The 22,896-nt window shown below is 56.5% G+C and overlaps 2 protein-coding genes across 3 annotated transcripts; both read left to right on the top strand.

Moving 5' to 3' along the window:
• The first annotated feature begins 2,557 nt into the window (after nucleotides 1-2,557).
• TSC22D4 (TSC22 domain family member 4) lies at nucleotides 2,558-13,097 on the top strand. 2 transcript variants are annotated; one of them, XM_004442867.3, is made up of 5 exons: nucleotides 2,558-3,187; nucleotides 3,612-4,661; nucleotides 6,915-7,081; nucleotides 12,247-12,295; nucleotides 12,736-13,097. In XM_004442867.3, the coding sequence occupies exons 2-5, from the start codon at nucleotides 3,900-3,902 to the stop codon at nucleotides 12,943-12,945; spliced, it is 1,188 nt and encodes a 395-aa protein (XP_004442924.1). In that variant the 5' UTR covers nucleotides 2,558-3,187; nucleotides 3,612-3,899; the 3' UTR covers nucleotides 12,946-13,097. The 2 variants fall into 2 exon arrangements, with proteins under 2 accessions (XP_004442924.1, XP_087273773.1); XM_087417647.1 differs by lacking the exon at nucleotides 2,558-3,187 and adding an exon at nucleotides 3,251-3,372.
• Nucleotides 13,098-13,524: 427 nt separating this feature from the next.
• SPACDR (sperm acrosome developmental regulator) lies at nucleotides 13,525-18,024 on the top strand. The gene is made up of 3 exons (XM_014797136.2): nucleotides 13,525-14,687; nucleotides 14,964-15,287; nucleotides 17,562-18,024. The coding sequence occupies exons 1-3, from the start codon at nucleotides 14,634-14,636 to the stop codon at nucleotides 17,796-17,798; spliced, it is 615 nt and encodes a 204-aa protein (XP_014652622.1). The 5' UTR covers nucleotides 13,525-14,633; the 3' UTR covers nucleotides 17,799-18,024.
• The last annotated feature ends 4,872 nt before the right edge of the window (nucleotides 18,025-22,896 follow it).

Genomic DNA, 22,896 nt, shown 5'->3' with positions numbered 1-22,896 from the left:
AAGCCGGACCATCTGCGTCTCTACCCAGTAGGGGGCGTGCTCCCTTGGCCGCGCCCCGTCTTCCCGCCGCCCCCCACGTGCGGGGAGGGCACGGGAGCTGGCTCGCTTGGTACCCGTCGCTTATCCCTGCAGCCTCGCAGGCGCCCGGACCTTGTTTCACCGCCTGGGCTCAAAGTCTTCCACCCGTCCGTCCCCGCCGCCCAAGTCACCCTCCCACTAACCTTTGACTCCGCTGGCGGCGCCTGCCGAGACCTGGGCGCCCCGGGGTCGGCCTCTCACTGGGACCACCGCGGCCACGGCCCAGCTGCGGTCGCGGCGGCCGCGGAGGGTCGCGACCTCGCCCCCCACCTCACATCACCTTTCTCATCGGCTCCCTGAGAAATTCTCCCTTGGAAATCTCTTTGCCGCACAATAGCTGCAAGACTTTGGTTCTACCCTTAACTGGCTGAAAAATGGACCCCCATAAAATATCCACGCCCTAATCCCTGGAACCTGTGAATGTTACTTTATATGGCAAAGTCTTTGCTGATGTGCTGTGCAGCTTTGGGCAAATGGCACAGCCCCTCTGAGAGATGCCTCATCTCATACCTACCTCAATAAAGTAGTTGGGAGGCAGCAAAATAATGACTACCAAGAGCTTTGTAAATCGTAAAGGGCCCCACACATTAAAGGGCTGTTATAAATGCCTCCAGGCGAGGTAACACAATAAAATACATACCAGTCCTTTCACATTTACGCCTTAGTGTGAATGAATTTTTATTTATTCATTCAACAAGCATGTCCACAGAGACCAACAACGTCCCAGCGACTGCAGACACGGAGGAGTCCAAGTTGATGCTGAGCGTCTGAGCTGGTGGGAAGGGGAGGGTCCCAAGATAAGTTTTGAATAGTTCGTAGCAAGTCTGCGCTGAAGGATCCGGGGCGGAGCACAGAGCTCTGTTCTGAATATTGCCAGAGAGGAGGGGGTTGGAGGGGGAGTTGTGTGGGAGGCTACTTCAGCTGCTTCCTGGACCTCACGCCTTGGGAGGCCTCAGGACTTGGCTATGGTAGCCATTGTCTCCATGAAGGGAGAGAGGCAGGAGTAGAGACGCATTTTAACAGAGATAAAGAATAAATATATAAACGTGGGGCAAAGGGTTTTGCATCATTTTGTTTTTGCTTAACCCTAAAGAGTGATTAAAAATTTTCATGAGGGTCCAGCTCCCTGCAGTAGTGGTTAAGTTCTGCACATTCCCCACAGGTTCGGATCCCGGTTGCCGACCTACACCACTTGTCAGCCACACTGTGGCAGCAACCCACACATAAAGTAGAGGAAGATTGGCACAGATGTTAGCTCAGGGCTAATCTTACCTAGCAAAAAAAAAAAAAAACGCAAAAAAACAAAAAAAAAATTTCCATGAGCCAAAGCTGAGGAAGGAGGGATGTGTCAGAGCCCAGCACTGGTCTCAACGCCATCCAACACTAGCTCTGAGGCCTTGAGCAAATAATGCCTGTAATCCTCAGTTTCCTTAGCGGAAACACTAGCTCAAAACCCACCCCATTTCTGCCCAGGGCTGTTTTGAGAATCCATGAGATAACCATGTGAAGTGGACAAATACGAGGAATTTTTAATATGCTCTAGACCAGTTCCATTTGACCCAAATTAATTACACTCCATTTTCTTCTGAACCTGGGAGTGAGGGCAGATGTGGCCATTAGACATGGCTTTTGCTAAAATAACTCCTTTTAGAATGTTGGTTGGGGGAGCCAAAAAAGAGAAAATGGCAGTTTATTCTTTCATGCCAAGCACATAGTAGGCCCTTTATGAGTGTGTGTGGACTCACCAGAGTGAGGGAGGGACGGGATGGGAAAGGCAGGAAGGGTGAGAGGTAGGGAGGGGCCCATGCTGGTGGCCAGCTGGGTTCATTATCCTCAGCCACATGTGTGTTGGGTGACTGCGTGTACATACATATGTGTGACCAGCGGTTGGAAAGAAAGTGCCAGTCAGCACCTTCTCGAGAGTGTCTTCATTGTCTCTCTGTTTGGGGGCCAGACAAGAACACCTCTGACTGTATGAAATGTCCCTGCACCACCACTGACAGCCTTTCTGAACCTCCTGGGTGTCAATTTCCACATCTAAGAAGGGGAATACTATGATGTCTGGGATGTGATTCAAATACTCCAGCACAAAACAACAAAAGATATTGGGGGGCAGATGAAACAAGACTGGCTGTGAGTTGATAACTGTCGACACTACTCTACTTTGGGGCATGTTTGAAAATTGTCATAATAATCCACTTTTTAAAATCAGGACAGGGGAGAATAACCTTCCTCGTACAGTTACTGTGAGAACCAGCGAAGACATGACACTAACAGCTGCAGCAGCACCGTAACATTTACCGGGCGCTTACGGGGCGGCAGGCGCCCAGCAGAGCTCCGGCTAAGTTCCTTCCCACTCCTGGGTGTCTGTAGGCCAATGGCAGCGAGCGCCTACAAGTAAGGGAATCCCTGGCCTCTCTCAAACTCCTCCCCTTTCTCTCCGCCCTCCACAGCCCCTCCCTCCGAGGAAAAGCTGGGCTAGGGCCCAGCAGGTGTGGGGTTAAGGCAGCTCGGTCGGGGCCCCAGGAGCCGCAGCAGCCGCAGCAACTGCACCAGCAGCGGCGGTGGCAGGCCTGGCCCCGGGCCAGCTGGCCGGGAGCCCCAGGAGGAGAGGGGGCGGAGGAAGAGGGGAAGGAGGAGGAGGAGAGGAGCAGTCAGCAGGCCCGAGGAGGCAGGACTTCCTGGTGTGGGGGTTGTCAACAGCCCAGAAAGAGAAAGACAGAGACAGAACTGAGAGGAGCTGAGGAGCCGAGAGAGACCCAGCAAGGCCACGCGGGAGGAGACTTGGGAGACCCACTCGCCCCGACCACCGAGGCGGCTCCACCTGGAGGAGCGGCCGCCCCCTCCCGCATCGGTCCGGAGACCCTTGGGGCTTCAGAGGCCGCGCTTGGGCTCCACCAAGGAGGCGGGGGTTCCTTCTTTACTGGAGGGCAAACTTTTCACGGAGATGCCTTGCGGGGCGAGGTGCCGCCCCTGAAGAGGACCGGACAGCCTCTGGTCGCCACCTGCGCGCCCCGCGCTGCTGGGGCCGGGAGGCCCCAGGAAAAGGACAGCCCGACGTCTTAGGCAGCCGGAACCCCCGGCCCAGCTCGGTGGCCGAAGCCGAGAGGTAGGGCTCTGGGCTGGGCGGGGCGCTGGGCCGGAGGGGCAGGGCCTGCCCCAGGGATGGGGGAGCAGGGGTGCCGGGCCTCGAGGCTCAGCAGAGGCCTCCCGGTGGCCGGGCCAGGCCGAGGAGCTGCTTCACCCCCGTTCCCCCAGGCCCTGGAGCCCTTGCCCTTGGGACGACTCGGTCCCGTGAGTTTGAATCCCAGGCGAGAAATGCCCAACTTTGGGTCTGGGCTGCCTCTTCCTGCTCTGTGCGCGCGCTCGGATCCGTCCCCTCTGCCCTGGTCTCTGTCGTCTCTGCCTGTCTCTTTGTCTCTGGGTCTCTGGCGGTTTCCCCTTCCTCCCCCATCCTGCTCCCCAGAGAGGAAGCCCCGGAGGTGGCCTGCCCACTGCTTTCTCACACATACACACTCTCTCTCTTTTTCCAGTTTGCAAACTCAGCTCTGGAGTTCGGCAGCGACAGCAGCAGGAAAAACCTGCCCCTGCCGGCCCCCCCCCCCCCCCCCCCCGCCGCCACCACCCCTACCCTGTTCTCCCTTCACCAACCAGGCACCCCCAGTTCCCGCAAGGCCCTCCTGCCATGTCGGACCCAGACGGCCCCAGGGGCCCTGATGTACCCGCCATGTGGCCCCCCTGTTCCAGGGGCGCCTGAGCCCCTTCGAAGATCCACCACTGCCCCCCTGCCCACCTTGGCCTAGTCCTGAGCCCCAAGGACCATGAGTGGGGGCAAGAAGAAGAGTAGTTTCCAAATCACCAGCGTCACCACGGACTACGACGGCCCAGGGAGCCCAGGGGATCCAGATCCCCCTACCCCGCCGGCCCCCACCGGGCCCTCGCCCCGCCTGCCCAACGGGGAGCCCAACCCTGAGCCGGGGGGCAAGGGCACCCCCCGGAATGGCTCCCCGCCGCCTGGGGCCCCAGCCTCCCGTTTCCGGGTGGTGAAGCTGCCCCACGGCCTGGGAGAGCCTTATCGCCGAGGCCGTTGGACGTGTGTGGATGTTTACGAGAGAGACCTGGAGCCCCCTAGTTTTGGCAGGCTCCTGGAGGGAATTCGAGGGGCCTCGGGGGGTACCGGGGGCAGATCTTTGGATTCCAGGTTGGAGCTGGCCAGCTTGGGCCTGGGCGCCCCTACCCCACAGCCAAGCCTGTCTCAGGGCCCCACCTCCTGGCTCCGTCCGCCTCCCACCTCCCCTGGACCTCAGGCCCGTTCCTTCACTGGGGGGCTGGGCCAGCTGGCGGTGCCTGGCAAGGCCAAGGGGGAGACACCCCCCATGTCAGCCTCCCCACCGCAGCAGCACCCCCCAGAGCCTGGGACTGGGGATAGCATGGGCCTGCCCCGTGCCGCCACGCCCCTGCCCTCCCTGAGGGTGGAAATGGAGGCTGGGGGCTCAGCAGCCGTGACCCCTCCACTGTCCCGAACGAAGGATGGAGCCCTGCGGCTGAGGACGGAGTTGGTTGCTCCAGAGGAGATGGGGCAGGTAAGAGCTGGGTTCCAGAGTGGGGGAGACACCTGAGGGGTGGTGCGTCTCAGCCTTGGCCTAACCTCCAGCCTGGGCCTCCTTGCCTCCACCTCCATACCACTTTCTCCTCACTTCATCAGCACCTGTCTGTCAGATCAGATAGCCTCTCATTTTTCTTCCTGCCATCTCACTTGGAAGTCCATTCTTCCTCCTCTCACTGCCTTTGTTTTCTCTCTCAGGCTCCCTCTTCCCCACATTCTGCACCTTCTTTCTTTCTTTTTGGCCTGTCATTTGTTGCCTTTGGCCCAAGTCGCCATCTCCATATAGCCTAGTCCCATCTCTCCATCACAGGGATGTGGCCTCCCCATGCTGGCCTTCACCTTCTGTCTTGGTCTCACCCCTTCTGGCTTCAGGCGTTGAGGGTGGAGGCCTCAGGCAGGGCTGGGTGGTTGGGCCTCTGGGAGAGGAGCTGCCAAGGTTGGCAGGGCGGGTTAACAAGTAGGCATTCTGTTCTAAGTCTGTCCTTTGTAGCCCCATTCCGAAGGTGGGGGTCTTCTTTTTCCCACTACTCACCCATCCCAGCCCCGTCTTCAGCTTTGTCTTAAGCCAAATTTTTCCGAGGACCTGAGGAATTGGGTGGGGGCCCCGTTACAAGGATGGGGGCCTTGCTGGTATGTCCTTTCCACCCCCGGTTGTCTGTCTCAGTTCCCTGCATCTGGGCCTCTCCAGGATCGATAACTAGAGGTGGCCACCATGGAGTGGGAGAGGCGGGAAGCAGCTGAGAAAGAGTTAAATCCTTTGCTCTCTCTGCTTCCTGTCTCCAAAAGAGGAACAAGTCTGGGCTGGGGGGCAGGATGCCTGGGTCCCTGGGGTGGGGGGTGGGCAGCGAGGAATGTGGGGGTTGGATGTGTCTGTCCTGAAGGAGAAAATAACACCTTGAGCTGCAGGAGGAAAGTCAGGGAGTGTGAGGATGAGAGCTTTTCCCCTTCCTGGCCTTGGGCACAGACCACAGTATAAAAATAGCCTGAGACTGGGTGTCTGGGCCCTGTCAGGACCGGTCAGGACTGGCTCCCCCCACCCCTTCTGGCCGCAAGCTCACATCTCTCGTGCTCCCCTCACCCCTACTTTTCTTGAGTTTTTTTTTGAGCTCTTTCATTCAGTTCCTACCCCAGGGGAGAAGACGCTGTTTCCTTTACTGGTCCCTGTCCCCACACTCTTCCAAAGCAGGCCCCCTTTGCCCCAGCCTCTGTCTGTCCTTAACCCCTGCCTGAGCTTCCCTTGGGCCCGCTGACCCTGCCCCTCTCCCTTCAGTGCCCCCAGCCCCTTTGCTTCCCCTGCATCCTGATCCCTTCCTGTGTGCCTGCATCTGTGCTGCTGCTTCCCTGCCCAGAAGTCCGTCTCCCTTCCACACTCCCCCATGCCACCTGGGCCCCCTTCCTCTGCTCTGTCCCTTTAACCACCCTGGACTCAGTTCTTGGCTTTTCCGAGAAGCTGGGGCCTCCTGGGGCCTCACAGAGGCGTCTTGTTCCTGTGGCCCCCGCCCTTTTGCAGCCACCCCCAGCGCCTGTTGGACTGTGTGGGTCCACACCCAGGCTCCGCCTCCCCCCATCTCTGCAACCACTCCCCCCCACCCCCAAGGAGGGAGCAAGCGCAGGAGCAGAACTTCACCTGAGACCGAGAAGTTTGAGAGGAGAGGCTAGAATGGGAGGTGGGGGGGTGGGGGGCGTGGAGGACCAGTTTCTGAGGATTCATTCATTCTACAAATAGCTATTGAATAAACTAAGCTCTGCCCTCTGGAGCTTACCTTCTAGCAGCGGAGAGGCAAAAATACTTTAATTTCCTATAATATTAGGTGCTATAAAAAAATAGAACAGTTCGGGGGAATCCACTACTAGAATGATGGGGAAATGCCTCTCTGAGGAAGTGACATTTGACTTGCTTTAAGAAGCCAAGTGACAGAAGGCAGACACTCTCTGACTAGCCTCTGATTAGGGGTCCTGGTTCAGCTGGCAGAAGATGCTGGAGTGCAGACCAGAGCCCCTCTCTGATACCCCGTGAGCCACTGTTTTCCTTGCCTCTAGTACCTGCCCAGTGCCTTCCCCAGAGCTGGAGGAGAGAGGGGCCGTTGGGGGGGCAGGACTCCTGGGTCCTCGGAAGAGAGAGAGGGTGTGTGGGGAGAGAGGAGGAGGGAGGAAGACTACCAGGCAAGTTGTAAGGTGGCTGGTTTCTTTTTCTTGCTCGCCATAATGGTTCCTACCTCTCTGCCTCCAGGTGCCCCCACTCGACTCTCGCCCCAGCTCCCCAGCCCTCTACTTCTTTCCTGATGCCAGTCTGGTTCACAAGTCTTCAGACCCCTTTGGAGCAGCGGCAGCCCAGAGCCTCAGCTTGGCCCGCTCCATGTTGGCCATCAGTGGCCACCTGGACAGCGACGATGATAGGTAGGTGGGCTCCGGCTCCCCCGTGCCCCCAGCACCTGGGATAGCTGCATGCAACTGCCTGGTAGGTGTCCTTCCTCCAAGGTGAGCTGGGAGAGGACCTCTTAAACAGAGAAAACTGGCCTGGGCATAACCACTGGGCAAAGCTGATTTGGGACCCACTCCCTCTCTCTGGAAAGAGCTGGGTGGGACTCCCTGGCTTAGGATTGTCAAATCATAGACTTTTTTAGAGTTTGAAGGGAGTCATTGTTGTCAAATTCCAGAGCTTTTGCAGATTTAGCGATCATCTGGCCAACTCTAAGAATTTACTGGCAAATGTGCTGGGGTCGAGAATAGGGAGTCAGTCTCCTCCCTGTTCCCATCTCCCTCTCCCTAACGAGGGGAATGGGACTTGCCTTTAGCAGTAACATCCTTACAGTCCCTGTGGACTTACTTGAGGATCCTAAGACCTCTATTACCAAGAAAGCATGTCCCTGAGGTTCTGTTCTCTGCACCAGATACACCGCCGGGGCTGAGCGCCCCCGCGGCCAGGCCAAAGCCGTGGAGAGGATGGATGTGGGGTGCAGGAGATGCTGGGGTGGGCCCTTCAGGGAAGAAGGTCCCATTGAGTTTGGTGCATGGTGGGCAGAACTTCCTGTTTCGAGGGCCAGGTTTCAACATAGGAAAGTCAGCACGCTGAAAAGGGAGGAACGAAATCTCCACTCCGATAGCCAGGCTGCTCCCTTCTGGCGGTGGACTGATAACGAACCCACAAGGGTTGGGGAGTCGCCACTTTTATTTTGGAGGGAGGAGTGGGACTTCCTGTTTGAGGCCCTAGGGGAGGGACTTCCTGTTTGGAAGGAAATAAGGGGCGGGGCTTAGCCCTGAGTGAGTGGGTGCTGGGGGGACCCGTTCCAGAGGGGGTCGCTCTTTCCTGCCTCCCCTCACAAGGCACCGCTCCCCAGAATCGGACTGAGTCCCACCAAAGAAAAGGGCCTGAGGCCTTGGGGAGACCAGGGAGCTAGAGGGGAAAGACAAGGGGTGGCTGGGAGCCATGGGATGGAGGGTGAGGGGCGTGGTGGGGGGCGCGTGGGGAATGAGGGGCACAGCGGGGCTGGGAAGGGCCACTTCTGGGCTCCCAGCCCTCAGGAATGTGTGAAGTCTGAGGTCCACAGGGCCGCAAGAGTCACCTGCCCCATGGCTGCTATTCTCAGTGCTTCCTACCCTCTCCCCCTCCCACTTGGGAGGTTCCCTGGCACTAGGGCTCCCCGTCCCTCCCCTACCCCTGTTGATTTCAGAGTCCAGCCTCCTCCTCTCTCTGCCTTAGAGAGTTCTGCCTCCAGAAGCCTCCTCAACTCTATTCTTTTGGCTTTGTCCACTCCCTCCCTCCCTCTGTCCCACCCGCTCAGACACCCCAGTCTGACCGGTCCAGCTCCCAGCCTCCACTTTACCTAGCTCTGCTCCAAGCCTCTGGGGCTCAGGCCCAGCCCAGCCCCTTGTGCCCCACCCTGCTGGGCCAGCAAGTTTGGGTTGGGTCACCCCCTTGGCCCCCTGGAATGGGTGTGTAGCCCCCACCTCACCTCTCTGGTGTTCCCAGAGCTGGCAAGAGGACAGGGTCCCAGTGGCGCGAGACCTCCTTTTTGAGAGGGAAAGTGGGCTGGAGTGTCAGGTGCCTGGATCCCAGATGGTGAGTTGAGGATGCCTGACCACCCTAGAATCTGGGGATGGAAGGACAGAGGGTGCCTGGTGAATTTAAAGTCTTCACGTGCTCCTGGGTTGCAAGAACCTTCGTGCCCCCAACAGGGTCTGGCATTTGCGAGGTACTTAAATAAGTGGCTGGCTGAATGGGTGGATGGATGGATAGACGAGTGGATAGGTGGATGGTGTGGGCATGGCCAGCTTTGGGGATTCAGGCATTATACGGAATGAATTCCAGGACCTTGGGAAAGAAAAAGTACATTTATTTATCCAGTGCCTCCTTTGGGTCAGGTGCTGCCTCTTATCTCACATAATCCTAAAAGCAGCCCCATGATCCCCACTTTCCAGATGAAAAAACTGAGACTCAGAGGAGGAAGGTTTTAGAGACTTGCCTAAAGGTCATCCAGCTAGTAAGTGGCAAGACTGCGGTCGGAACCTGGGTCTGACTCCAAAGCCACGTTCTCTCCACTCTCCTCCTGGGATGCCTGTGTCCCAAGAGAAGAGGAGGAGGCAGCCATCTCTAGGATGCCCTTTCTCTCCAGGACAGAGGCAGGGACAGCTCTCCCAATCTGGGCAAGGAGCCATCCTCCCCTCTTCCCTGGCCTGGCCCCGCCCCAAAGGCACCACAGATCCGGGAGGGAGTGTAGACAGGGCAGCCGGATGCCACTTTGTTGGCCTCAGGCCCAGCCCCTGGGGGCTCCTCAAAACACAACAAGGGAGCAGTGCTGGTCCTTGTCCGCTGAATCAGAACCTCCCCACCTCTCCTAGATGGCCTGCTTCTTCATCTGATCCTCATTTTGAGGCTGTTTCATTTGACCTTCAAAAAAAGGAAGACCAGCCTCTACAGCTGTCCTTGCTCCAGGACCCAGAGTCCTGCAGGGCCAGTCCCCAGTTGTGCATATCGTGCACTGCACAACTCCAGGGGGCGCCACTCACATTTGAAGTCACTGTCGCCCCTTGAAGTCATGCCAGTTTTCTGGAAGATGGCAATAAGTGTCTTGAAGAAGGGGGCATTTTATTCTAATTCACACCAAGTCACCTTTTGGGCTTGTGTTGAGGGCTGATCCCTCCCAGCCAACCCCAAGCTTCCTCCTTCTGACCCAGGAATTCTAGCACAGAGCCCGCCACCCCTCACTCAGAGATTCTCAAAGGGACGGCTTGGGTTGCCAGAGTTCTGGTCTTTTGAAGTGTTAATGTTAGAATGTGACAGTGGAAAGTGCTGTCAAAAACTCTCCAGCGCTAAACAAACAGGAGATAGTCATCTGTCAGCCAACAAATGTTTATTGTTGTATTATTCCTTTATTTCTGGCAAGAACGGAACAACTTACTTGGCATCTTTACCGTCTTTACTTGGAGTGTCCGCCAAGCCAGGCCAGTGTTCCTATTCCTGTGAATCTGCCCGTCTTTGGTCTTTGTGTGTCTGTGTGTACTGGGGTGTGTGTGTGGGGGGGGGGCGGGTGTGTGGTGGCCCAGTCTCCACCCAGGTGTCTCGGATTGAAATAGCTTGAAAACTGCTTTGACTTTCCAGCTGGCTGGCCCACCCTCCGAGAGCTCTTAAACTTTTCCTCTCCCCGCAACCCCAAGAGTCCCAGGTATCCTTCCCCTTCCCCACCCTGTCCTGCTCTCTCAGGCCTGGTCATCCCCTTGGTTACTCCACCTGTCGGCGCCTTCTGCACCCAGAGCTTGGACGGGAAGTGGAAAATTCCTAGCTCCCTCGTGCTCCCTTCCTGGCTGCAGGTTCTCATCCAAGGGTCACCTTGAATTGAGTGCTAATTCCCCCCACAGGGAGGCAAGTTGGAACTGACAAGCAGGAGAGAGGGCTTGACAAGGGAGCACAAGGGTGCAGATGCAGCATGTTGGGGCCACTACTCTGAGAGGGGTGAAGCAGGGGGGGTGGAGGTCAGAACTGGTGATCCGACAGCACAGCAGGTAATGGGTGGAGGGCTGGCCCCGGGGCTGAGGCAGTTGAGGCATAAACTGCACAGGGCTGGGTCGTGACCCATGGGGTAGATGAGTGGCGGGAGCCTAGGGCCTGAGTGGTGGGGAGAGGGAGCCTTGGAGGACAGGGCAGGGTACAAAGGCCTGTGCAGGCCCTGGGCCACCAAGAGACATGCTTGAAGGAGAGCCAGGTTCTGGGACCTGGAGCCTGGCCCTGGGGACGGTTGAGCCAGGCCTGAGTCGACCTCTGGTGGCCACTTAAAAAACTGCAGCCAGGCCTGCTCTCCCCTCTCTGTCATCTGCTCCCACGGGTCTTGGAAGCCCCTGCTCCTATTCCCAGTGTCCCACCTCCAGCCTCACCTTCCCACCTCTCCTCAAGCCTTCACTCCCTCCAAGACCCTGAACCCCAGAGCCAGGTCCCAGGTTCATAGGCTATACTTGTTTTTCAGGGCTCTGGGCTCTGTTTCCATTGCCATGGTAACCTTTCCCATTCCTCCTCGCTCTCACCATGCGAGGTGGGGAATCCTCTGGCAAGGCCCCAGGGGTTACCCATGATGTGGGCTTTGTGTTTTGGGGGGTGCTGACCACCCAAGGAAGACCACAAGCACATCACCCCGTCACCTCCACTCCCTCTCTGAGCTCCTAGCTGAGAGGAACTGAGGCCTTGAGGGAGGCCTGTGTTAGTCCAGAGGAGGCAGGATGGGGTCAGAGGTGTGGAGAGGCCTCTCAGGGCCAGGCTCTCCCTCACCCTTCACACCCCTCCCCACCCAGGCCTCTGGCCCCACAGCCCCTCCCCTGACCCAACCCACCAGCTGACTTCCCTCAGCTGGCCCCCTCCTCTCCGCTCTGGGATTGGTGCCAGGGTGAGAAGGGGACACTGGCACTGACCGTGTCTGGGAATTCCCGCCCACCGTGGAGCCGGCGGGAGGGGGTCCCTGTGTCCCTGAGGAACCAATAGCAGCCAGGCTTTGCCCTGGGGGGCGGTGTATATCTTTCAGGCCAGCACCCCCTAGGCACTGTCTCCTCTCTGCCTGCCTGGCACCAGCCAGACCCCGCTCTGCCCGGGGGGCTCTGAGCCCCCCAGGCAGTCCTTCTGATACAGCCCTCTCCCTTTGGGGGGGCCTTAAGACCCTTTCCCCTTGGAGATGGCCCAGCCAGGGGTCTCTGTCAAGTCCCTGGTGTCATCATATGAGACCCGAGTAGTGGGGATGGCTCCAGGCCCTCCCCGGAAAAGGGGCTGTGTCTCCTCTCCTTGCTCCCCTAGGGGAGCATCCCCCATCCGAGGGGCATCTGGACCCCTACCCCACCGGGGTCTTGGGGGGCCTGGGCAGCGGCCCTCACCCCGCCGGGGGATGGACAAAACCCTTCTCTCCCTCATTCTCTACTGTCACAGGTACAGGCAGGGTGTGGGCGGGAGGCTGCCGTGGATGGGGCTTGTGGAGGAGGCCAGAGCCTGCTCTGAGGAGTACCTGGAAGGAGCCGGCCGGGCTGTCCAGACACTGGCTTGGCACCTGCTCCTCTTCCTCACCTCTCGTCTCCCTGTGTCTCTCCAGTGGCTCCGGAAGCCTGGTTGGCATTGACAACAAGATCGAACAAGCCATGGTAAGAGAAGCCATCCTGGGTCCCAGGAGGTCCCAGCTCATTTGCTGGTGCCCAGACCCCTGTCTCCTATAGCCGGCCCGCTGCTTCACCCCTGCTGTCTTCATTATTGGGGAATACTGAGCCCCTCCCATCTCCTCGACCCTGCTCCCAGCTGGGTTCCTTTGGGTGCTCCACCGCCTCCTCTCTCCACCTGAATCCTTGACTTCCCTTGGTCCCTAGCCTGGCTCCTGGCCCCCATCTCTGTCTTTGAGCCCTGACCTTGCTTCTCTCCGGGATCCTTGCTCCCACCCCCCGCCCTTTCCCTGCTTTGCTTCCCCAATGGTCCCTCATCATCTGGGAGCAGGGGGATCTCTCACACCCAGCCCCTCCAGGCCCTGGACAGGGGATAAGGTTGGGGTGGCCTGGGACCCCTGACGCTTTGCCTGTCCCCGGGCCGCCAGGACTTGGTGAAGTCCCACCTCATGTTTGCGGTCCGAGAGGAGGTGGAGGTGCTGAAGGAGCAGATCCGGGACCTGGCCGAGCGGAATGCCGCACTGGAGCAGGAGAATGGACTGCTGCGTGCCCTGGCCAGCCCCGAGCAGCTGGCCCAGCTGCCCTCCTCGGGACTCCCACGGCTTGGGCCCCCGGCACCCAATGGGCCCTCCGTCTGAGCCTCCCTTCCCTCACAATGTGCCTTTGGGGGCTGCCACAGCTGCCAGGCCTTGTGCCAGCCGCTGCCCCCTTCCTATGCAGCTTTAATGCTCCCCGATTCCCAGGATGGGAGTTGAAGGCTCAGAATTGGCCTGGCCCCCTACCCTTCCTCTATCTCCCCATAGTGCCCAGGGACTGGGCTGGGGCATCCCCTGGCCTTGATGGAGGGCCTCGGGACAGGGTGTTGGATGGAGCCCCCTCCTTCCTCCTTGGGTGTCAGTGTTCTGGGACCCCCAGCAGCAGATGGCTTGGGCGAGTTGGAGGCTCCCTGGCAGACACCCCAGCCCCACTCTGTTCCCTCGAAGTGCCCCCTCTCCTACTCCAGGCGAGGGAGTATGGACAGTATCTGGAAGTTCTGGGATTCAGGTTGTTATTAAAATAATTATAATTAAAAAATCCGAAGAAACTTGAATCTGGAGGTTGGCATCTCATTGCTTGTGTCTAGACAAGGGTGGGCCTGTACTGGCCATTTCCACTTGTGGGAGAAAGACGGAGGCTGTGGGCTCCCCGGGAGATCTTGTTCAGACTGGAGACATCTAATGTGGCCCAGATGGAGTGGTTGAAAGAGATGCAGGAGAAGAGAGCCAGTGGCCTGGGTCCTGGGAAGGGGCAGGCGAGGCAAGGCAGAGGGAGTGGAGGGAGGGGGGCGTCGGCCCACGTGCTGGCGGGGGGGACAGGGAAACAATAAGGCCTTTGGTGATTGTGCAGGATCCACCCCCACCTTCCCAGCGTGTCCCCTCTGCGGGCTGGATCCGGGTGGCTGCTTGGGGGCGGGGCAGGGGGCCCTGAATGGGTCCCTTGTCTCAGTGCTGGGTGTGGGCCAGGCTCCCCAGGCACACGGTGCCCTCGCCAGGCCTGGCCGGCCTCCATGGCTTCCACCCCCAGCTGGCTGAAGACGGGGCCCTGTGGGTGAGCAGGCCCCTCCCTCACAGCCTCGGCTGGGCTCCCGTCGCAGGCGGAAGAGGCAGGTAGGGAGAAGGACCCCATCTAGCGGGGAAGGGGAAAGCAGCAGCCTCCGCCTCAGGAAGACCCTGGCCCCAGACTAAAGGGGACCTGTGGAGAGCCAGACCCTGCAGACTGACCCGGGTTGGACTCCCCACCCTGTCGCTCCCTAGATTTATGACTTTGGGCAGGTTCTTTGGTTTTTCTGAATCTCAGCTTCCTCGTGGGCAAAATGGCACTGCCATAATACCTACCTGAAGGGCAGCTGTGAGGAATATGTGACATCATACATGAGAAATGCCCAGTGAGTACCAGGCGCTCGATAAATGCTAGTTTCCCTTCCCTGGATCTGGGGGAAGGACACCCAAGTGTGCAGGGATTGGCTCTGGGGGTCCTGCAAGGGCTTCGGGGGTTGGGGTTGGGGCCAGGCAGGCTCTCACAATGGCCTAGAACTCTCCCTCCCTCTAGGTTCTCATCCACTTTGACTCCTCTCCCTGTCCCAGGGAGGGGAGGAAAGCCCTAGGGTGAGTGGTCAGGGGGGGCTTTCCCCCTGGATTCTCTATTTCTTTCTTCACTGCTGTGCTTGAAGCTCCCGAGAGACCCCTTAGGTGGCGGCCACTGGCCTGCAGCCTGTCCCCCCGCTCCACCCCTTACCGTATCAAATGCTGGTTCTGCCCCCTATTTTGGGGCTTGAGTATCCAGAGAAATGACTGTGGTCATGAGGTTCTTCCGATGGATTTGGCGAAAGATTACTTGCTGGGTAAGCGTCAGAGACTGCCCCTTCCTCATGACACACTGGGTGGGAGGTGCTTGTCAATGACCTCTAGGTCATGGAAATCCCCCCTCACCTGGTGTCCCTCCCCTTCTGGCCTCCTGTGGCCAAACAGGACAGGGAGGGAGGAGGTGAGGGATAGGACAGCTGGGGAGGAGGCCAGGACACTCACTGTCCCATCCCCTCTGTGCCTTCCCATCTACTGACTGTTGTCTCCACTCCGCCCCTCTCATCTGTCTCTCCTCTCCCCGTCTTGGTTCTTAGGTTTTCTTCTGGAAACACAAAGCTAAGACAACCATCTTGGAACACCCTGACTCCAAGAAAAATGTGTTGAAGGTGGAGAAGACTTCCAAGGTGGTTGAGACTTTCAAGTTGGTTGAACCCTCCAAAGAGGCGGAGGTCTTCAAGACACATGAGTGCCCCAAGGTGGCCGATCCCTGCATGTTGGCTAAGGTGACAGATGGGGCTGAGGTGAAGGGGGGCCGTGGGGGCCGATCCCTGCTGCAGCTGCCCCAGACGGCCGTCAAGTCTGTCTCCACGCTCATGGTCTCGGCTCTGCAGTCCGGCTGGCAAATGTGCAGCTGGAAGGTCAGCACCATGTCCCCCTTGTCCTCACAGCCTCCCACTCTCCCCCATCCCGCAGGACCCATTCCTCCCTCCATTCGCGTGTTCAGTATTTATTTCCTGTGCCTCCACTAAGGGCCAGGCCCTGAGGCAGGCACCGAGGATACACAGTGAACAAGATTTACCCAGACTGGGGGGTCTACAGACAAAATCATAGGCATTGTTGGCTCAGTATCACAGGGCCGTGACACGGGAGGTACAGGAGGGAGCCCCAGGGAGAGGCACTTCATCCAGACACAGGCAGTCAAGGAAGGCCTTCCTAACAGAAGAGAGGGTCAAGCTGAGACCTGAAGGATTTAGCCTGGCTTGGGTGGGGGGTGGGGTGGGGGGAGAGGGCGGTAGGGGGAGGTGGAGGGAGTGGGAAGAGGATGCCATGAAGACAGAATAACAGGTGTGTGGAGGGCTGGCCCAAGTTGTATGGGTGGGAGTAGAGCCATACTGGAGCCGGGCGCCAGCTCGTACGAGGCAGGCTGGGTGGCCAGTTGTGGAGTTTGGATTTGACGCCAAGAGCAGTGGGAGCCCTCGCAGACATTTGAGTGGAGGAGTGACACAATCAGATTTTGATGTCGAAAGCTCACCTGCACTCATACAATGCCGGCAGGCGGTGGGGGGTGGGGGTGAGTGGGGTGGCATGTAAGATGGTACAGCCACTCAAAAACAGTTTGCTAGTTTCTTGTACAACTAAACGTGCCATTATTCTATGACTCAGTAATAGTACTCTTGGGCATTTATCTCAGATAAGTGGAATTTTATGTTTACACAAAAATCTGTACGTCAATGTTCATAGCAGCTTTATTCATAATAACCAAAACCAACCCTGGGTGATTGGTTAAACTGTGGTATATCCGTACCATGGAATACTTCTTAGCTGTAAAAAGGAACAAACTATTGATACAGGCAACAACTTGGATGGGTCTCAAGGGAATTATGCTGAGTGACGACAACTGATCCCAAAAGGTTCTATACTGTAGGGTTCCATTTATATTATACACCATTCTTGAAATAACAAAATTATAGAAATGGAGACCCTATCAGTGGTTTAGTGGTTGCCAGGGGCTACAGGGGGAAGGGGAAGGGTGAGAGGGAAGGGGGAGGACGGTTGGTTCTAAAAGGGCAACATGAAGAATCCCTGTGATGATGGAAATCTCCGGTATCTTGACTATGTAGTTGGTTACATGAACCTACACATATGATATAAAATTGGGTAGAATCCCACCCCCACACACAAGTGATTGCAAGTAAAACTGAGCAATAACATCAGTGGATTGAATTGATGTCAGTATCTTGACTGATATTTTACTAGAGTTTTACAAGACTTTACTATTGGGGGAAACTGGGTAAAGAGTATACAAGGAACCCTATTATTTCTCACAACTACATGTGAATCTACAATTATCTCAAAGTCAAAATTTTAATTAAAAAAAGGGAAATGTCTAGATCACTACCAAATTAACTTATTTTGGCCTTGACCAAAGTATTACTGCATTAATAGTAATTTCTAAAAGTTCACCTGGCTGCCCTGTGGAGGAGGCTCAGAAGGGAACAGGAGGAGAGGCAAGAAGATTCATTGGAGGGGTTGCAGTCCAGGCTGAGAGAGAAGGATGTTCTGGACTGAGGGAGAGCCATCAGGTAGAACAGTTGATAGACGGGAACGATATTTAAGAGGTATAATTGCACCAGGTGGTTGATTGGCCAACAATGAGAGGAGAGGGAGAGATGGAAGTCAGAGCAGGCTAGAGCCGTTCACCGGGAGGAGAATGAAGGAGCAGGAGCAGACTTAGGGGAGAAAGTGATGAGTCTCGGGCATTGGGACAAGACGAGTTAAGATGTCAGTAGGAGGCAGTGGGATATACAGGCCTGGAGGTCAGGAGAGAGCTCTGGGCTGGAGACAGAGGTCGGGATGTCATTCTGTCCTTCATTTGAACACATTCTCCACGAAACCCTAGTGGGGACTCAAAGGTGGGTCAGATGTGGTCCCTGTCTTCCAGGAGCTTGCATTTTAGTGTTAAAAACAGACAAGTCCACAGAACAAATAGTGTGTGAAATGTGGTGTGATGGGGCAAACATAATAGTACAGACAGCCTGGGAAGGCTTCCTGGAGGAGGCAGTGCCTGAGCTGAGGCCTGATGGAGGAGGTGAAATTAGACAAGCCTTTGCTGCTTATCTGCAGGTAGTTCCACTCGCGGTTTCTCCCTAGACCAAGCTATTTACATGTGCACATCTCTGTCTCTTTCATAGTCTTCTATGAGTTCTACCTCAATTACCTCCAAAGTGAGAACCAAGTCCCCTTTGGAGTCGCCGGAGGCTGAGATGCTGCGGGAAGTGTACCTGGTGCTGTGGGCCATTCGGAAACAACTGCGGCAGCTGGCTAGCAGGCAGGAGAAGCGGAGACGGCGGCACTACCTCCAGGCCCACACTAGCCCCCAACCTGACCCAGTTCAGGGCCTGAGACAAGATGCCCGGAGTCCCCTCTAGAGGGGAACCCCACGTTCTCAGAAAGCCCCCACCTCACTCTTGGGTAGGGTTGGAGAGGTTAGGACAGCAGCTAGGAGTTGTGGGTGAGGAGAGTTTTCATACTGTCACCTCTCAAGAGGAGCCCTGAGGCCTGGGCTGGGGTCCCACATGCTCCCCTTCATTCCGTTTATTCAATTTGTAAAAAATTATAAAAATGTTGAGAAATAAATGTCGATATTTCTGAGTAGATGTCAAGTGTGTTTGTGGTGGCCAGAGGCAATGAGGGGAACTTGGATGGGACAGGGAGGGCCACCTGAGCTGCTGGCCCAAATACATGTGGGAGTAACTTGTGGGCCTGATGGGGGGTGGGGGTCCACAGGTCCTGGCCCTGGGACCATCCGTGCTTCTAGGGACTGAAGCGCCTTTGGTAACGCTGCTAGGCCAGTGTCATAGACAGCAACCGCGCCTCTTTATTGAGGACGCGTCCTGAGCCCGCATCCTCCCTCTCAGTCCTACAAGAGGACTCTGGCCGAGGTCACAGGACTTGTCCAAGGCCCTACAGCGAACGAGCCCTCGCTGGAAACCGCCGGCCTCCAGCACCCAACCCACTGCCCTGCTTCTCTGGCGCTCTTGGGCTCGACCACGGCGAGGGTCAGAGGGTCTGACGACACACGTGGTGACAGAGGGACACGCATCATTTGGGAAGGCACTCAGGCCCTGGTAGCCACGCTCCTGCCGAGAGCGGCCGGTAACTACACCTCCCAGGGTTCCCGCGGCCACGCGGGGACCGCGTGGGTGGGGGAGGGTAGGGGGTGTGAGACAGCGGGCGGGGGCGGGGGCGCCGGGGGAGGCCGGGGGCGGGGCGGGGGCCACACGGGAGGGTGTCCGCCTGGTGCGGCGGACGAACGGCCCGGCCGGCCGGCGTCAGGCCATGGCGATTTGGAGGGAGGTTGGGGAGCGGGAGGCGACAAGAGGGGAGACCGTGGAGCCGCAAGTCCCCTCTCCGGCTTAGCCTGCCCTCTTGCCAGGCCACGCGAAGGCGCAGAGGTGGCTTCCCAAGGAAAAGCAGGGATATTTACAAGACAGCAAAACTCGGGGATTTCAGGGTTCACAGCTTCGGGGTGGCGTTGGGAAGAAGGAAGGGACGGCAGCAGGACCGGAGCCTAGGGGGCAGCAGAGGCCCCGCGGAGGGAAGTGTGGACGCTGTGCTGCCGGGTCTTGCTCGTGGAGAGGTTAGTTGTGAGTCGCAGGCGGCGGTCCGGAGCAACGCTGGGGGGTAGTGAGGAGCAACAGGGATGGTTTGCTGGAAGCACGTCATTCACTAGAAAAGTCAGCAGCCTCCCTCCCTCCACCTCTCTGCAGCTCTGTGAGAGTTGGGCCCAACTGCTGGGAATTTGGGTGGCCTTTCCCAAAAGTCCGGAGCAGCCCTGGTCTGCCCTGCCCTCCAGCTCTGCTATCCTGAGCCTATTAGCTGTCCACCACACCTCAACGTTTACAGCCACAGTGATATCACCCACCACTTAAAAAGCACCTACTTGTGACTATTTTTACACAGCTTTATGATGAAGTATTATCTCTTCCACTTTTTAGAGGAGAAAACTGAGAAACAGAAAAGTCATGTTTAAGGTCGTGCAGCTTTCATTCATCCAACGAATGAGTCTAGCTCACACAGGACACGTTATGAGTCTAGCTCTCACAGGACACGTTATGAGTCTAGCTCTCACAGGACATGTTACATACATGCTACATATACACACACATACATGTTATAGCAGATGTTCAATGCATGAATGAAGTGGCTTCGCTGGGAATCAGTCTCGAGTTTAGCCTGAAACCTGTTTTCAGGCAGGGCTTCAAAACAGACTGATACACAGCAGCTCATTTCTGGGGCTTTCAATCACCAATTATTCATCACTTCTCCATTATGTGCCAGGAACTGTTCTGGGGCTGAACAGGCTGTGCAGGGTCTGTCCCCGGAAGCCTGGAGGTTTAATGGGTCCCTGGGTTTTGGGGTAGTACCTCACTGCCTAAGATCCAGACCAGCCCCTCCAAGTCCTTAAAGACGGGTTCCTCTTCCTATTGGAGACCTAAGGTTTCAGTGAGAGGAGGGTAGGGTTGAGGGAAGGCTGGGCACCCCTCAGGTCTCTGGTAAATAGCCTTGCAAGTAGCTACAGGCCCAGGAGCCAATCTGGGCTTGAGGCTGTGGGTTTGTGGGAAGGAATACTGCTCTCATTTTTCTTTGGCTTCCTCAGCAGCCCAGGAGTGGGAGTGGGGTAAGGAAGAAGGTGAGTTCAGCCAGCAGCCAAGGGAGCGGCTGGCACCTCCCACTCCTCTCCCTCCCCAGACATGATGGAGTCCTGTCTAGGCTTGGCCTTGAGGGGACAGGGAGACGTGGGAGAGAAAGAGGCGGGATGGAAGGGCAACGTCCATAGAACTTGTTTTTCCTAGATGTCTCAGTGCGCCCAGGTGGCCTTCTTCCTCCCCATCTTAAGCAATCTAGCCCAGAGCCCTGGAGAAGACCTGTGTTGGGAGCTGAGGAGGAATTCCCAACTGGGAGGAAAGCATACGGGATCTCCTGGGTGGAGGTTTGGGGGTGGAGGGTGTGGATTCTTACCCCAGCCCTCTCCTGGTAGAGAGCAGTGGGGGACAGGGTGACCCCTGGGGAAATCTGCCTCCTGATGATAGTCTTGAGCAAAAATCCCACCTTGGACACCCTCCTCTCTGGTCCCCATCTGACCCCAGGCACTTCCCCTCCCACAAGGCTGCTTGACTCCATGAGGCAGAAGCTATAGAGCTATGGGTGGGCCCAGCTGGGACCAGGGCTCCTCCTTTATTTTCAGAACCCACCCATCCTATTAGAGAGGAGGGCCCTGGGAGTGTGGGGGGCAAAATGAAAGTGCTGGGCCCAGACGCTCTTGCTTTCTTCCCAGTCCTGCCCCATCTCCCCTCCTCCCTCCTTATCATCAGATTTCCTGAAAATGTCAAATCTTTTCTCCTGCTTATTCCCTGGGATCCCCCTACAATCTATTTATCACACAGCAAAACGTGTCACCCCCCTGCTTAAACCTTCCAATGACTTTCCATCATCCTTGGAAAAAATCCAAACTATTCTCTTTGTCTAAAATGTGCTTCTCTCTGATCTTGTCATGGTGGGCTCCTTACCAGTCTAGATTCTGTACAAATGTCACTACATCTTCATGGACTCTTTCCCTGACCACTCAACCTAGAGATCAAGAGAGACCTACTGTCGTGGTCATCTTCTATCTCTCTCCATGCTTAATTTTTTCATAGTACTTAACTATGTGTCTGAAATTATCACATCTATTTGTTTACTGGTAGACTTGGGAGGCAACAGTTAAACGCAGTAGTTAAGAGCAGGGGAAGTGGTTTAATCTAACACTTCCTGGATGTGTAACCTTGGGTAAGTTGGCTAATCTGTCTGAGCCTTGGTTTTCTCATCTGTAAAATGGGGATAGTGGTACTACCCATATGATAGGGTTGTCATGAGGAGCAGGGAGATGATGCCCTCAATAAATGTCCTCAAAAAGGAAGCAATAAATGTTTGCTGCTGTTATTTTGATAATGGTTATGATTTCTGTTTTATGATTACTGTCCTCGTGGCCTAAAGCAGTGCTGAATGAACCAGAAAGTAAACCTTTGCCTAGCATATGAGAAGCACACTTCAAACAGCTGTCTTGTGGAGGGAACGCCATTTTGAAAGTGACAAAGAATGCCATGTGCAGCAAGTAGGGGCAAGAGCACTTGACAGAGAGTCAAGAGACCTTGGTCCTTATCTCAATATTGCTACCACTTTGCTGTAGAACTTGGGCGAGTCACTTTCCTTCACTGTTTCTCAGGCTCTTCAAATAAAATGATGGCTTGAATCAACTGATTGCTGTGCCCCTGCCAGCTTCCAGGGGTTCCGGTCGGGTCCCATGCTCCCTATATCCACTGCATACTCTTCAGGGTTAGGGACACGTGGTGCCTCCCAGCCCTGCTTTTGAATAATCCAAAGCTGCCACGGAGAGAGTTGACCTGGGTAAAACACTCTTGCTTTAAGTCTTTGAACCAGGGACAAAGTCCCAGCCCTGGACACCGGATCTTCTTTCTACCCAGGTCCCTCCTTCCCCTTCAGCCTCGTCCACGTTAGTATTTGAGCCCTGGGGTGGGGAGAGCCAGCCCTGGCTGAGCCCCACCGTGGGCTGGGCACAGGCATGAAGGCCTTGGCCTCAGAGTTATTCTCAGAAGTGCAGACAGGGCATGTGGATGTACACAGATGCATGTGCCTGTATGTACTGGTGGGTATCTGTAGCTATATTTTAACTTGCTCCCATTTTCCTCTCAGGAGTGGCAGGACTGAGATTAATTAGAGGAAAAGATTGCAGGCTTGCAGGGCTGGCATCCTGTACTCTCTAGCTGAGGGAAGAAGTCACCTGTCAAATGCGATGTTGCAGGGCTAGTTTCCTTTGTCTGCACTCCCCACCCCCAACTCGCCCAAGATAAGCACATGGTCCAGCACAGCAGGACTTAGGGGCACAGCGGGCTTGGGGGGAGCGCCTGTGGGGCTCAGAGGGCTGGAGCTTTTCCAAGGGGCCAGGAGGGCTGCAGGCCTAGGAGCAGGTGTTTCTGGTGGTGGCCTCATGCAGAGTCCTTTGTCCCCTGGTCATTGCTGCCAGATTTGCCAGCGCTGTCCACCCCTTACTGGAGCTGCCTATCTGCTCCTCGAGTCAGTCTGGGGGACTGGGCAGACAGCCGGTAAGATCTCCAAGGGGGAGAAGGATGAAGGGAGGAGATCTCCTCTTCCCATCTCAGTCCTCTTTGTTTCAAAAACTGAGCCCACCTGCCCCACACCTGTCTACCCAGCTCACCTGGGATGCTGCATCTAAAGCTGAGGCCTGGCCTTCTGTCTGTTTCCCTTTCCCTCAGTAGGGTAGGTTTTGGAAGGCGGGGCTTGATCTTCTATGTTGAAGGAGGAGTCCGTGCACTGTGCACTGAGGTGTGGCATCGGCTGGGCTTGCCCAAGCTGGGCAAATGAAGCCGTAAAAAGGCTGGTCCCCAGGGTGCAGTGGGGTCTCTACCACCCTTCTCTGGCTTTCTCTCTCCTCCTCTAAGTGTAAGA

This window comes from Ceratotherium simum, chromosome 26 (genome assembly GCF_057802395.1).
Source record: "Ceratotherium simum simum isolate JZ-2026a chromosome 26, ASM5780239v1, whole genome shotgun sequence".
NCBI lineage: Eukaryota > Metazoa > Chordata > Mammalia > Perissodactyla > Rhinocerotidae > Ceratotherium > Ceratotherium simum.
This window is presented reverse-complemented; position numbering and strand designations above follow the sequence as displayed.